Below are 15,723 nucleotides of genomic sequence, written 5' to 3'. Positions count from 1 at the left end.
CATGCACATCCATTCTGCGGGAATCATTTGTCTGTCTTGATTGGCGGGTCACGAATTGATATATCGGTCACATCTACTTTCCTACATTTCCTGCCTTAGCAGAGCACGCCCGCAGGCGGGTGTCGTAGTGCTTTTGATAAGCTTAGTTCCGGCGCTGAACGTACTAGTGTTTAAATTCAGCAAGCTTGCTTCTCTGAAGCACTTCGACACGATTTCTCTGACGAAGACAGTTCGTGCAACGCAGATCAGAAGGAAACATCGGAGAAGGCATGCAAGAAGCGCTGATCCTGTACTAGCCACTAGCATGCCTTCAGATAGAGAGACAAACAAAGAAAAACGTGATGGTCTCAGTTTGGCGAGCGCGAGGGGAACGAACGATTCTTGCGGGAGCCTACGCGGCCGCGTGGAGAGGTGCGCCGGTACCGAATTGGATGGAGGTGGCTCGTGATCGATGAAGGAGCCAGGCCGCCCGCAAAGAGCTCGGCCTCGGCTCCCTCGAGATCACGCCCGCCTGCTTTCCTGCCCGGCTGAGCCGACGAGCGAGAGGAAGCAACGACGGTGGGCCGCAGCCAGCCGGAATCTAGCCGCTGTACCTCATCTGATGCGTCCCTGAGCATGCACCTGTATACACGTATATAAACGCACACACATGTATGTGCTATAACGAAGCTTGGCACGCGTTGTGAGCACGCAAGTATTCGGTCGCCTCGGAAACGAGGGGAATAACGCTCGGAGGTCCCTAAACAAGGCAACGTGGTCCTAACCGAATAGATGCCACCTTTGGTCTTTCGTAACCCTTGAGTATACATAGTGTATAGCTCCGGAGTGATCAGGGCAGCGGAAGCGTCTTTGTTTCGACACCAGGAATCGACACCAGGAATCCCGGTCGGTGGGCATGTTTGAAGTGCGTCTGACGAGCAAGCGGCCGCCTTGGAAGAGCTGATGTTGGCCTCATCGATAACAAAGCATTTTTTAAATATTTTTGTGCGCTTATTTAGTATATCGTTCGCTCGTCGCAAGTAAATAGTGGCGCGTTGTTCCGGGGCACTTTTCTTCTTACTATGAACCTTTCCTGTAAGCAATCCCTGTGCGACGCCATATTCTGCGGTGGACTGTTGTGAGCACCTTGGGCAAGCACGATGGAAGCTGTAGCGCAGGCTCTGGGCACCTGCTCGCAACAATTCAAACAGCAGGTGTTTCGAGATCTACGCGTGCCCGACGGAAAGGGCCATAAAAGTAATTTGTCTCTTGGTGCAGTGTCTGTATTGTCTGTGCTCGTTGTCCTCTCTACTTTATTGATATGTGCGCAGGAACGTGGTGCTACTTTACTTTCAGTTTTCTTCTTAAGAGGGGGAGGGGGAAAGGCGTTGGAACACGCATGCAAGTTTGTTGTATTGCGCAGTGTGTGGGCTACTTGTATATGGATGCAATTCTGACATTGTATATTTCACTTTCTTCCTGCGTGTTCGCCGTGACAGCCGCACCGGATCAGCGTGAGGTCCGTCCTGACCTCGGGCCAGCATTCACGGGATGCCGCATGCACCATTGTCATTGGGAAGAGTGAGTATACCCGCTTATCATAGCTTAGCTTATCGAGGTTTATACTCACCGGGTACGGTGCAGCTGATGACCACCTGGTGATGCATTTTAAAGCAGTTTAAACGCCCAGCTTTAAAACACACACGAATGTGGCACCTGACCGCGGCGGGTTTTTCGCCGCACAGTTCCGCATCCAATGGTGCTTGGACGCAGGGACCGCATCGTGGGTCACTCTTGACTTCATTCGATCAGCTAGCCTCTTTCCATTCATATAACTATGCCCGTTGTTTCACCCTCATAACCATTTTCCTTTAATGGCCTGAGGTTATTAATAAGCACAGCTAAAAAATGCACGAGCGCTCTGTGATGATTTTATTTCCGTCTTCGTTGCCTAGTTTGTCTCCCACATGTAACTGGAGCCAACAGCTTTGAGCCATGCACGACTCTCAAGTTTTGCTACATTCCAGTAGCTCACGCCAAGTCTAAATAAATTGTGGCGTGACTGTTCGTTATCCTTCGATCCCATTCCAACTTTATTTCTTCAATACACTTTTGTGGAGGCTAACGAAAAGGGTTCAACTTAATTAAGAGACAGCACAGCTAGCTATGGAAAGAAAAATGATAGGTGTAACGCTAAGAGACCGGAAGCGGGCGGAGTTGGTGAGGGAACTAACGCGAGTTAATGATATCGTAGTGGAAATCAAAAGGAAGAAATGAGCTTGGGCAGGGCATGTAATGCGAAAGCAAGATAATCGCTGGTCCTTAAGGGTGACGGACTGGATTCCAAGGGAAGGGAAGCGTAGCAGGGGGCGGCAAAACGTTTGGTGGACGGATGATATTAAGAAGTTCACGGAGATATGGTGTCCGCAGCTAGCACAGGACAGGGTTAATTGGATAGACATGGGAGAGGCCTTTGCTCTGCAGTGGGTGTATTCAAGTTGATGATGACGGTGAGACTTTTGTTAGAAAATTTTTCACTCTACCGCAGTTAGGACTGCACTCGCCAGCACAAACTTCACGGACACATCTAACTATGAAAAATGTTTAACCACTTCACTGCTCGGTATGTCTAGCGAGCAACGCCATTCTAGAGCGTAATGACTGATCTTCACAGTCAGTCCTGAGGGTTAACTCCCGACGCGTGTGCAGACGTTCCGCTGGCTCCGAGCTGCGTGAAGGCGTCCAACATCACCTCGACGACGGCGACCATCAGCTGGCTGCCGAGCAACTCCAACTTCAGCCACGTGGTGGCCGTCAACAGCGTGGAGATGAAGTCGCTCAAGCCGGCCACCTTCCGGCACCTGGTCACGGGGCTGGCGCCCAACACCTCCTACCGGGTCTCGGTGCGCGCCAAGCCCGGCCGCCTGCTCATGTCGTCGGCCGCCGTGGCGCTCGCCGGGGGCGACGCCAAGGGCGCCGAGCCGCGCAAGCTGGCCGGCATGCTCACCTCGTTCGTCGACTTCCGGACACTGCCCAAAGGTATACGCTATTCCGTGTCTCGCTTTTTTTTTTTGAAAACAAAGGACTGAAAGTTGTCCAAAGGTTGGTCCTTTGAAGTCTAGCCACGTTGTCTAAAACTTGAAGAGGAAACCAGCAAAAAAAAGTTGCATGGTTTTAACGTAGTTAAACCGAGAAGTGCAAAAGAATGTATTTAGCCTACTTCGCCTATGGTTTTGCTTTGCTTGGTCGTCGTAATGTCTCGCGACGTTATTATCTCGATAGTAGTATTAGCTGATGAAGACGACCATGTACAATGCCCAGTGCGAGTGTGTGTGTGTGTATTAGTTCTATAGTAGTATTAGTTCAAGAAACGATGTGCAGTGCACAGCACGAGAGTGTTTTGCAGTCTAACACAAGGCGTGATCGGCTGCGGTGATAGCATGATGCTCTCGTGCAGTGGCAAGCGAAGCTTATCTGCGCGCGCCGCCGCGGGTTCGAAATCTATTCGCGGCAATGTTTATTTTATTATGGTTAGGCCAAGATCACCCTCAAGGTCAAGCTTGACACAAACTGGTGAGCCGGTTAGACCTCGTGAAGCATTGCTTTCGCGCTAAAAAACACTATTAGAATGGTTACCACTGTCCAACACGAGATTCAGCAAGAGGCGTTAAGATGTTTTCGTTTCGCGATGTTTTGAGGTAAAGAATTCGAAAACGACGTATATATAGGCGTATTTATAAACCACTCCTTTTATTCTTCACACATACTGGCTCTTCAAGAAGCAGTTCTCTCTTAGTCATTGATACTCAAGAAGGAAGCCTTGGGATCTGAGAAGTGATAATAATAATAATTGGTTTTTGGGGAAAAGAAATGGCGCAGTATCTGTCTCATATATCGTTGGACACCTGAACCGCGCCGTAAGCGAAGGGATAAAGGAAAGAGTGAAAGAAGAAAGGAAGAACGAGGTGCCGTAGTGGAGTGCTCCGGAATAATTTCGACCACCTGGGGATATTTAACGTGCACTGAGAAGTGGCAGGAGTCGTTTTCGAGGTCCTACACACCTAATACATACCCTGCCGCAAAGGGGAAAACCAGCGCTCGTCCTTCATGTTTTTGATTGATCTGCTCTTCGAGCATGTACCAAATAGACCAGATTTCGACTGTACCGCAAGACCTCAGTCACTAGTCCTTCGAAGAACGACCTGCATTAAGAGACTAAATGCCGCTGCAGGGATTCCAGACCCACCAGTGGACGTCCAAGTGGAGGCGGGTCCCCAGGAAGGCACTGTGCTGGTCACCTGGTTACCTGTCACCATCAACGCGTTGGGCACCTCCAACGGGGCCGCCGTCACAGGCTACGCCGTCTACGCGGCAGGGAAGAAAGTCACCGAGATAGACTCACCCACCGGTAAGCGGGGCAGTTCAGCAAGAGCTATAGTTCTCTGGCTCACAATGCCAGGTCAGCATAAATTTGAGCAAGGGATGAAGAAAAAAGCCACAGCCAGCTGACGAACGTTTCGACATGAGAACATCTTCGTCTGACCCAGGCGAAGCCGTTCTCTTGTCGAAATGTTTATCACATGAATGAGGCTCTCCTCACACCTCTTGTTCAAGTTTGTGCTGTCAAGGGGTTCCATCTGCCTCGCTCTCTGTCTACTGTGTCTGTTCATGTGGGAATCATCTATGCCTCGCCGACTTCGTCCTGCGTCAAGTTTTCAGTCGAACCCGGATATATCGAAGTCGGAAGAAAATCGCGAAATAGTCTGATATATAAAAATGATACTTGTGTGGCTTATCTGCAATTTGAAAGCGAGAATACGTTGCACGCACGCCAGTGAGGCGGTCCAAGCAGTGACATGCCTCCTGCCAGTGTGTTGGCACTGCACCGGTCGCTGGGCTTTTCCACGTCTTACCTGCTTCGCATAAAAGCCGCACCGGACGGTGTTATGGGACTTGCCGGTTCCTATTATGAGACATCTAATCCTGTTACCATATACTATAAACGGAATAATCTCCTTAAAATTAAGGTACAGTTCGCTTCCGCAAAGCCTCTGGCATGCAGAGAAGCAACGTCTGCCGCTAGGGTTTACTTACATTGGCTTCGCCGCATGAAAATCGTGCGGATAGGGAATCGACAAGTGACCGAAGGCCACCCTCTAGCACACCCCACACTCACTTCTTCATGTAGTTTCACAACGAAAGCGCTGCCAGCAGGTGCCAAAGGCAACGCAGCCGACCTGTCGCGCGTCAAAAGTAACCGAAGAATGTCTTGGGAAGAAGCGCCATTAGCGGGGGGAGGGGGGGGGGGGCGTCGCGCAGTTCGATATATCGAATGACCGGGGAAGTAGAGTTCGATATACAACGCGATTTTCGTACAGTTTTAAACAAGACTTCCGAGGAGGTAATCAGTGTGTTCGACATATCCGGGCTCAACTTTGTGCTTTGCGCCTTCTTGGAGAACCATCATAACAAGCTCTGAAAACTACTTAGTTGCTGGCGGTATCTATGAACTTTAGAAAATTTTTTCAGTGCGCACATTGTTAGCCGAGCACTTAAAAAGGCGTCCTTCTTTATTAATGGCTGCCAGTGGGTGGCTGTGCAGGTCTGAATACATTTTGGAGCGAAAGCTCCACTTTCCGAGCTGCAACTTTCAAGGTCAACAAGATTTCACTTTGACCTTGAGCCAGGCTTCGCACGCCTGACGTCATACCACGTGACTGGTTACAGCTAGCTCCGTCTACGCCGCGGCGCCAAGCCTCTGTCGTGTCAGGTGGCATGACCACGTGACTAGCCGTATATAGTGTGCGCCTTGCCGCGCTCGCTTCAGTCGGAGCCGTTGGGGGCTCGACTCTGTGAAGCGATGGTGGCCGGCCTTTCGCTCGTCTCATTACGTATAATTCAGTTAAACCCCGGCCACTTTTCAAGAGGTCTGAGTGCTGGACTGACCGCCTTGTATGTTGAAACGAATGCGCTGGAAAGTTATCCGCAGAACTGAAGCTTCAGCGCAAGTGATGTGGTAGATCGGGGTGCTGTTCTGCCAGCTCCCTCACTGCCGTTGCTTGTCGTTGCAGGTGACCATGCCCTGCTGGACGTGGCGCCCCTGCTGCCGTTGCACACGCGTGCGGTCACGGTGCGCACCAGGGCGGGCGACTCGCTCTCCGTCGATTCTCTGCCTGTCATTGTGCCCGACGAGCTCCTGCACCCCACCCGGGCGTCCAAGGTACGACACCGCTACATATTCCCCTCTGCTACACCCCACAATCTTGTCCGCCCTCCCCCACAGGTCGAGATTTTAGCTTCCAGTCACGCTTAGAGTCACGCATAGGGTCACGCTTAGCTCGTTTTGTGACTCTTTACCGTGGCCTTCAGCAGGAAGGTGCCTGCTACGCATGTGGTGTCACGACCGCAGCGGTGGCCTAGTGGTTGAGCATCCGCCTCGCATGCGGGTGGTGCGGGGTTCGATCCTCAGTACCGCGAGGTACCCACCAGTGATACGATGGGTACAAGCCTCCCCTGGCCTGGTTCTCGGCTTAATCAGGGTGCAAAGCTTGGGAAATGGGTATTTGACCCCACCTTGAGCAAACCAAAAATACCTTGTGTCATGGCGCTCTTTGGCCGCAGATGCCCTTGCGCCATAAAAATTCACTATCATCAGCGTGTGGTGTCATCACAACTCAATGAGGCGCGCTGTAGAAATGGATTGCGCAACGCGGTCGGCTAAACACTGAAGCTGCGACGCTTGTGAGTCACTTATTTCTCTGCGAAGTGATTGGAGAAGTACAGTACGAGCCACAGTTACGTTCACATGTGGAGCGCTCGACAGTGCATTTGTGCTAATGCGCAGATATGCCTGCACTTGGCAGTGATTTGATGTTGTGCATGATATTTCACATGAATACATTCTGAACGTTTTAACGCTATGGCGTTAAGGCTTCCGTGTCGCAGAAAAGTTGATGTAGTCGTCGCCGTTGTAGTTGTCGTTGACGGTTAGCGAAAAATCCAGATTAAAGCAAAGAATTAATTAAACTGAGCAGAAAAGAAAACTATTTTTTCCTGAGGCATACAGGTGGACTAAACCAAGTCCGCCAACGATTAGAGGCCGCAAAAGGTTATCACGTCTCATAGGTTTAAAATGAATCCCGCACAAAACTAGCAAAAACAGTGTGAAAACGCTGGGTATAAAATCTTAAGTAATGAGTAACTTGGGGTATATACTAAATCTTAGTGGCAGAAGAAACAATGGGGGACAAAAGTCTGAGCATAGCGCTGAAGAGTTAGCACGTAGCTTTTCCAGTAATGTGCACTGTGCTTACAGGCACTCAAAGGGAAGCCAAGGTGTCCTACATGTCCATCGCATACCGGCATATTCAGCAGGTGTCGATCCTCATGTACTAAACCAAAGACCGCAACTCTTAGAAAGATTAATCTGAGCTCCTGACGCTGAACCAAAGTCCTCCATTAAACGAATAACCTCGGCGTTGCTTGGTTGATCAGCACAGAAAAACGCGAGGTCATCTACATTAGCCAATACCATCAGCCACAAACCCATTATTCGTAAACCACTCGCGGCTCTACTGTTTATAACACTTATTTAAAGTGGCTCCAAGCATAGTGCGAACAGGAGCGAGGACAGTGAATCACCTTATTTCACAGAATACTGAATTCGGACTGCTTATGAGAGACAGAAATTTACAATGAAGTGCATAGAACAGTTTTCGTAACAATGGCGTACCCTAGTTTAAAGAATTGAATCAAGATTGGCGTGATTTAAAAAAGTGAAAAGGAATAAATGGCGCACACGATCTAACGCCTTTGCCAGGTCAGTTTGTAGCAGTGCTAATTGTTCATGAGCGTCACTGGAGTACTGCAACACCGCACTGGTTACACGTCGGTTAGACTGTATTGACCGTCCCTTCAAGCCACATGTTTGACGAGGTCCGATCAAAGTAAACATTTTGAGCTGTAGCCGATTTGAGAGGACTTTATCGAGAATTCTATAGTCAACATTAGAAAGCATAATAGGTCCATAGCCATCTACAAATCGTAGTTTTTATTGTCAGTTTTCGGTATTCAGGCAATGTGGGTTTAGCTAAATGACTGTGGTGGAAATCCAACAACCATACTGGTCTCAGATTTGGAGTGTGGGGGTTACGGGAGGGAACAGACTTGCAGAATTGCAAGACATTTAAATCTGTGGACCACGAAAGCTCGTTGGCTCAAGCTGATTAAAGGTGGAATTAGTGAATGCGTTGTGGTTTTTGACTTTGTGTACTGTCTTAGAGGCATGTACTGATGCGCACATGAATAATTATGAGCATGCTAAATATGAATTAGGTAACTGACTAGGCGAGGCTAGGCGAACGGGACATGATAACGCTATCGTGTTTTGTTCGTAAAGGCGAAGCTACTTCTTGTACACACCTAGCAGCAAGTGAAGTCGTATTCTCATCATTGCCACCGAGACAGAATTCTTCCAAAGTTTATTGCGCACTATTCGGAGGTTGCCAAGGAAACAAAATCATGCAATGGCTAGATTATATTACACTCATTAGAATAGACTAGAGTAGACGGGATTAGAATAGATATAGGCTAATTAGTATATCTATTCTAAACCCGCCTACTCTAGGTGCTGCTTAGACTAGACTTAGAATTAGACTAGAATTGGACTAGGCTTAGAATAAGTCTAGGCGCGGCTCAGTGCACCCGCACTGATGGCCAGGAGCTAAAGGCAACATGGCGCTCGCTATTGTGCTCTTTGTGCAGGCCTTCCCACATAGCCTGTGCCATTGCTAACAGCACTTCTTTACTTTTTGTGGAAGTTCTTTCCGCTCTTTTCAGAAGAAAAAACGCGTGACTGTCGTGTACATTTTATCTTCCGATTCTTTTGTGTTCGCTTTTTGTGTCCTTTTTTGCATTATGTATTTATTGCAGCAAATTTGCCCATTTCTAGTGAACTCTCCTCCTCTCTGTTCGAGCCTTGAAAAGTGCCCTTGTGCGCGAGATGTACGTCCGTTAGAAATTGCTTGACCAGCCGAAACGTTGCAGTAAATTTTTCTATCCTTTTTTTAAGTTACTTTTTTATGGTCTTTTAAAGCGGAAAGCTGAGCTACTTGGTGTCCGTGGTTTCCATCTCTCTTCTGTCCTTGTCTTTAGCACTTGTTACCATGTGCCTTGAATTTTTATGGTCTCATAATCATTTTCCAAGCAAGTACCGGTTAATATATATATATTCACGTATTCTGTGTGTATAAGCGACAATCTGGCGCATTTTCAAGCCATGCCGAATACATTTTATTTCTTCTTTTTGAAACAGCGAGGAACAATATCACTCCCTAATGACATTCTATTTCAGGCACGCAAAAGTCAGTGGAATAAATTTATTTTTTTAATTTGCCTGTGTGCAAACTGGAGTATTACCTGCGTGCATATCTGTACATTAGCTAGAAGTCGATAAGAACAAGTTACCCGACTTTGTTTTTTTTGTTAACTTTATTATCATCTCGTCATTGATATCACGCTCTCATTTCTCGCTTTTCTCCCTTCTCCTGCGTGTGCGCCCCCTGTTGTGTCCGTATTGTGCCATGTCTGTGCCACACGAGCCAGAACACGGACGGTAGCGACTCCGAATCGGAGACCGAGATGGCAGCACTGCTGCAGCGGGTGAAGCGCCGGGCGCGAGCTTTCGACGCCCAGCAGATGCAGGTATCCCTCGTGTAGTGTTGCGTACGGAGTGCAGTCGTGCCGACTCGTTGGATGGTGGCTGTGAACACGTTTCCCGTCCAGCGTTATGCATACAAACCGTGTCCACCACAAATATGCCCATCTTTGCACCTCTCTATGCTCGTCGCACCTATCTCCCTGTTTCTTACTTGTTCGTCATTGTTTTAAAGCGCAGCTTTTAGGTGCCCGTTCCTGGATTCCGCGTCGTAGTCGTCGGCGTTGTCAGCGTAACCGGTTTGTCGAAGTAGCAGAGTGAAAAGCCATCTGGAAGGTGTCCACCACATTAAAAACCTGAAAGGTGTCTGGCAGCGTAACGCGCCACATGGAGGCCATGAAGAGCTGCGCTCTAATTTCGCATTATCGGATATCGTAATCGTATTTCATTAAAATTTATTCAACTCATACGTTTTTGAATATTTTCCAGCCCGGGCACTGAGAGAGAGAGAGAGACTCTTTAATGAAAAAACAGAGAATTTAGCCGGCGTTTCAATATCGCTGGCATGCTACTCTGCGTAGGAAGGGGAATTTGGGAGATAAAGACTGAAGGAGAGCAGCGTGAAGAGGTGGAAAGGAAAAAAAACGAAGATAAAATGCAGCCATCAAATGGGTACTAAGAAACTGCCAGCTTTACCGCCACCCTCCGAGATGAAGTAGGCTAACAGCGGGAGTTATACTTCATGTACTAGCTCTTGCTTTACAGAGTGCCGTCATCACACACAAGTTAATAGGTTGCGGACAACTTGCAAGAATAACGTGCTAGTTTTCTCCCGGAATCTGTACCCTCGCTGCATTGAAGCTGGTATCCACAAATGTATGCACAAAAATCGTCATGGTAGTTTTCCCAAACCTTAAGCTAGACGATCGTATGGCACTGTCTTAAGCTTGTGTTATACTGTTATGGCGTCGAAATTTATGCCCTCTACCGAAACCAGCAAATGAAAAATGTGTGAAGGTGTCGGTGTTGCCGTAATTTATCTTATGTGGTGGATCTTAGCGCCCTCTTACTTTTAACAGAAAGCAACACATACGATTTACATGGCAACCGCTCAACTGAGCGTGGACGATTGTCGACTGTGAGGAGGCGCTATTGCACTATCATGACCTCCCATAGCAACAAGTGGAACTAAATTCTTTGAGATCGAGGAAAGTGCCCCTCAGGTTCTTTGAATACTCAGTGATATTATCCGAACCGAACATACATAGAAAGTTTCCATCAGTCTGCACCACATCTGCCACACCTTACCTCTGTGTCGATTCTCCATTAAGCAGTCTGATCTCTGGAGGGTTGATGGATGTCGCCACGCCTTTTATTGTTTATTTGCATGTAAATTACTTGCATATTTTACAGCGAGATCTGTATTTGCGCAGAAACTAGAATCGCATGTGTGAATCGCATGCAAATAAAAACTGGTGACGGTGTAAGCTGAGAGTGGACGGCAACTCGCAGCGCCGGCGCTTTCTCTCATTCCACCAGAGAAAACAAAGTATAAAACTCGTAGGGGAGGTGAACTCGCAGCGTGGGCGCATTTGGCTCTAGTGGTGCACGAGCGAGGTAAAGCACGGTAGAAGCTCGAAAAGGGGGAGAGGGTACACTCACAGCACCGATGTGCTCAGCTCTCATTTCGTGCGAATGAGGGAAAGCACCGTAGAAGCTCGGAGGGGAGGTGAACTCGCAGCATGGGCGCATTTGGCTCTAGTGGTGCACGAGCGAGGTAAAGCACGGTAGAAGCTCGAAAAGGGGGAGAGGGTACACTCACAGCACCGATGTGCTCAGCTCTCATTTCGTGCGAATGAGGGAAAGCACCGTAGAAGCTCGGAGGGGAGGTGAACTCGCAGCGTGGGCGCATTTGGCTCTAGTAGTGCACGAGCGAGGTAAAGCACGGTAGAAGCTCGGAAAGGGGGAGAGGGTACACTCACAGCACCGATGTGCTCAGCTCTCATTTCGTGCGAATGAGGGAAAGCACCGTAGAAGCTCGGAGGGGAGGTGAACTCGCAGCATGGGCGCATTTGGCTCTAGTGGTGCACGAGCGAGGTAAAGCACGGTAGAAGCTCGAAAAGGGGGAGAGGGTACACTCACAGCACTGATGTGCTCAGCTCTCATTTCGTGCGAATGAGGGAAAGCACCGTAGAAGCTCGGAGGGGAGGTGAACTCGCAGTGTGGGCGCATTTGGCTCTAGTGGTGCACGAGCGAGGTAAAGCACGGTAGAAGCTCGAAAAGGGGGAGAGGGTACACTCACAGCATCGATGTGCTCAGCTCTCATTTCGTGCGAATGAGGGAAAGCACCGTAGAAGCTCGGAGGGGAGGTGAACTCGCAGCGTGGGCGCATTTGGCTCTAGTGGTGCACGAGCGAGGTAAAGCACAGTAGAAGCTCGGAAAGGGGGAGAGGGTACACTCACAGCACCGATGTGCTCAGCTCTCATTTCGTGCGAATGAGGGAAAGCACCGTAGAAGCTCGGAGGGGAGGTGAACTCGCAGCGTGGGCGCATTTGGCTCTAGTGGTGCACGAGCGAGGTAAAGCACGGTAGAAGTTCGGAAAGGGGGAGAGGGTACACTCACAGCACCGATGTGCTCAGCTCTCATTTCGTGCGAATGAGGGAAAGCACCGTAGAAGCTCGGAGGGGAGGTGAACTCGCAGCGTGGGCGCATTTGGCTCTAGTGGTGCACGAGCGAGGTAAAGCACGGTAGAAGCTCGGAAAGGGGGAGAGGGTACACTCACAGCACCGATGTGCTCAGCTCTCATTTCGTGCGAATGAGGGAAAGCACCGTAGAAGCTCGGAGGGGAGGTGAACTTGCAACGTGGGCGCATTTGGCGCTAGTGGTGCACGAGCGAGGTAAAGCACGGTAGAAGCTCGGAAAGGGGGAGAGGGTACACTCACAGCACCGATGTGCTCAGCTCTCATTTCGTGCGAATGAGGGAAAGCACCGTAGAAGCTCGGAGGGGAGGTGAACTCGCAGCGTGGGCGCATTTGGCTCTAGTGGTGCACGAGCGAGGTAAAGCACGGTAGAAGCTCGGAAAGGGGGAAAGGGTACACTCACAGCACCGATGTGCTAAGCTCTCATTTCGTGCGAATGAGGGAAAGCACCGTAGTAGCTCGGAGGGGAGGTGAACTCGCAGCGTGGGCGCATTTGGCTCTAGTGGTGCAAGAGCGAGGTAAAGCACGGTAGAAGCTCGGAAAGGGGGAGAGGGTACACTCACAGCACCGATGTGCTCAGCTCTCATTTCGTGCGAATGAGGGAAAGCACCGTAGAAGCTCGGAGGGGAGGTGAACTCGCAGCGTGGGCGCATTTGGCTCTAGTGGTGAACGAGCGAGGTAAAGCACGGTAGAATTTCGGAAAGGGGGAGAGGGTATACTCACAGCACCGATGTGCTCAGCTCTCATTTCGTGCGAATGAGGGAAAGCACCGTAGTAGCTCGGAGGGGAGGTGAACTCGCAGCGTGGGCGCATTTGGCTCTAGTGGTGCACGAGCGAGGTAAAGCACGGTAGAAGCTCGGAAAGGGGGAGAGGGTACACTCACAGAACCGATGTGCTCAGCTCTCATTTCGTGCGAATGAAGGAAAGCACCGTAGTAGCTCGGAGGGGATGTGAACTCGCAGCGTGGGCGCATTTGGCTCTAGTGGTGCACGAGCGAGGTAAAACACGGTAGAAGCTCGGAAAGGGGGAGAGGATACACTCACAGCACCGACTTGCTCTGCTCTCTTTTCGTGCGAATGAGGGAAAGCACCGTAGAAGCTCGGAGGGGAGGTGAACTCGCAGCGTGGGCGCATTTGGCTCTAGTGGTGCACGAGCGAGGTAAAGCACGGTAGAAGTTCGGAAAGGGGGAGAGGGTACACTCACAGCACCGATGTGCTCAGCTCTCATTTCGTGCGAATGAGGGAAAGCACCGTAGTAGCTCGGAGGGGAGGTGAACTCGCAGCGTGGGCGCATTTGGCTCTAGTGGTGCACGAGCGAGGTAAAGTACGGTAGAAGCTCGGAAAGGGGGAGAGGGTACACTCACAGCACCGATGTGCTCAGCTCTCATTTCGTGCGAATGAGGGAAAGCACCGTAGAAGCTCGGAGGGGAGGTGAACTCGCAGCGTGGACGCATTTGGCTCTAGTGGTGCACGAGCGAGGTAAAGCACGGTAGAAGTTCGGAAAGGGGGAGAGGGTACACTCACAGCACCGATGTGCTCAGCTCTCATTTCGTGCGAATGAGGGAAAGCACCGTAGTAGCTCGGAGGGGACGTGAACTCGCAGCGTGGGCGCATTTGGCTCTAGTGGTGCACGAGCGAGGTAAAGCACGGTAGAAGCTCGGAAAGGGGGAGAGGGTACACTCACAGCACCGATGTTCTCAGCTCTCATTTCGTGCGAATGAGGGAAAGCACCGTAGAAGCTCGGAGGGGAGGTGAACTCGCAGCGTGGGCGCATTTGGCTCTAGTGGTGCACGAGCGAGGTAAAACACGGTAGAAGCTCGGAAAGGGGGAGAGGATACACTCACAGCACCGACTTGCTCTGCTCTCATTTCGTGCGAATGAGGTAAAGCACCGTAGAAGCTCGGAGGGGAGGTGAACTCGTAGCGTGGGCGCATTTGGCTCTAGTGGTGAACGAGCGAGGTAAAGCACGGTAGAAGCTCGGAAAGGGGGAGAGGGTACACTCACAGCACCGATGTGCTCAGCTCTCATTTCGTGCGAATGAGGGAAAGCACCGTAGAAGCTCGGAGGGGAGGTGAACTCGCAGCGTGGGCGCATTTGGCTCTAGTGGTGCAAGAGCGAGGTAAAGCACGGTAGAAGCTCGGAAAGGGGGAGGGGTTGCACTCACAGCACCGATGTGCTCAGCTCTCATTTCGTGCGAATGAGGGAAAGCACCGTAGAAGCTCGGAGGGGAGGTGAACTCGCAGCGTGGGCGCATTTGGCTCTAGTGGTGCACGAGCGAGGTAAAGCACGGTAGAAGCTCGGGAAGGGGAGGGGTGCGCTCACAGCACCGACTTGCTCAGTTCTCATTTCGTGCGAAAGGGGGAAAGCACCGTAGAAGACAGGAGGGGAGGTGAACTCGCAGCGTGGGCGCATTTTGGCTCTAGTGGTGCACGAGCGAGGTAAAGCACGGTAGAAGCTCGGAAAGGGGGAGGGGGTACACTCGCAGCACCGATGTGCTCAGCTCTCATTTCTTGCGAATGAGGGAAAGCACCGTAGAAGCTCGGAGGGGAGGTTAACTCGCAGCGTGGGCGCATTTCGCTCTAGTGGTGCACGAACGAGGTAAAGCACGGTAGAAGCTCGGAAAGGGTGAGGGGGTGCGCTCACAGCACCGACTTGCTCAGTTCTCATTTCGTGCGAGTGAGGGAAAGCACCGTAGAATCTCGGAGGGGAGGCGAACTCGCAGCCTGGGCGCATTTCGCTCTAGTGGTGCACGAGCGAGGTAAAGCACGGTAGAAGCTCGGAAAGGGTGAGGGAGTGCGCTCACAGCACCGACTTGCTCAGTTCTCATTTCGTGCGAGTGAGAAAGCACCGTAGAAGCTCGGAGGGGAGGCGAACTCGCAGCCTGGGCGCATTTGGCTCTAGTGGTACACGAGCGAGGTAAAGCACGGTAGAAGCTCGGAAAGGGGGAGAGGGTGCACTCACAGCACCGATGTGCTCAGCTCTCATTTCGTGCGAATAAGGGAAAACACCGTAGAAGCTCGGAGGGGAGGTGAACTCGCAGCGTGGGCGCATTTGGCTCTAGTGGTACACGAGCGAGGTAAAGCACGGTAGAAGCTCGGAAAGGGTGAGGGGGTGCGCTCACAGCACCGACTTGCTCAGTTCTCATTTCGTGCGAGTGAGGGAAAGCACCGTAGAAGCTCGGAGGGGAGGCGAACTCGCAGCCTGGGCGCATTTGGCTCTAGTGGTACACGAGCGAGGTAAAGCACGGTAGAAGCTCGGAAAGGGGGAGAGGGTGCACTCACAGCACCGATGTGCTCAGCTCTCATTTCGTGCGAATAAGGGAAAGCACCGTAGAAGCTCGGAGGGGAGGTGAACTCGCAGCGTGGGCGCATTTGGCTCTAGTGGTACACGA

The 15,723-nt window shown here is 50.9% G+C and overlaps 1 protein-coding gene across 6 annotated transcripts in view; it reads left to right on the top strand.

Moving 5' to 3' along the window:
- The window catches only part of Rbp (RIMS binding protein), a 401,872-nt gene that overhangs the window by 365,105 nt on the left and 21,044 nt on the right, over window positions 1-15,723 (top strand). For all 6 annotated transcript variants that reach the window (XM_077653608.1, XM_077653610.1, XM_077653611.1 and 3 more), the window contains 4 exons: window positions 1,479-1,560; window positions 2,689-3,018; window positions 4,211-4,387; window positions 6,051-6,199. In XM_077653608.1, coding sequence (XP_077509734.1) covers window positions 1,479-1,560; window positions 2,689-3,018; window positions 4,211-4,387; window positions 6,051-6,199 — 738 coding nt within the window. The remainder of the gene's footprint in view (window positions 1-1,478; window positions 1,561-2,688; window positions 3,019-4,210; window positions 4,388-6,050; window positions 6,200-15,723) is intronic.

The sequence above is a fragment of the Amblyomma americanum genome, chromosome 2 (genome assembly GCF_052857255.1).
Source record: "Amblyomma americanum isolate KBUSLIRL-KWMA chromosome 2, ASM5285725v1, whole genome shotgun sequence".
Lineage (NCBI taxonomy): Eukaryota > Metazoa > Arthropoda > Arachnida > Ixodida > Ixodidae > Amblyomma > Amblyomma americanum.
This window is presented reverse-complemented; position numbering and strand designations above follow the sequence as displayed.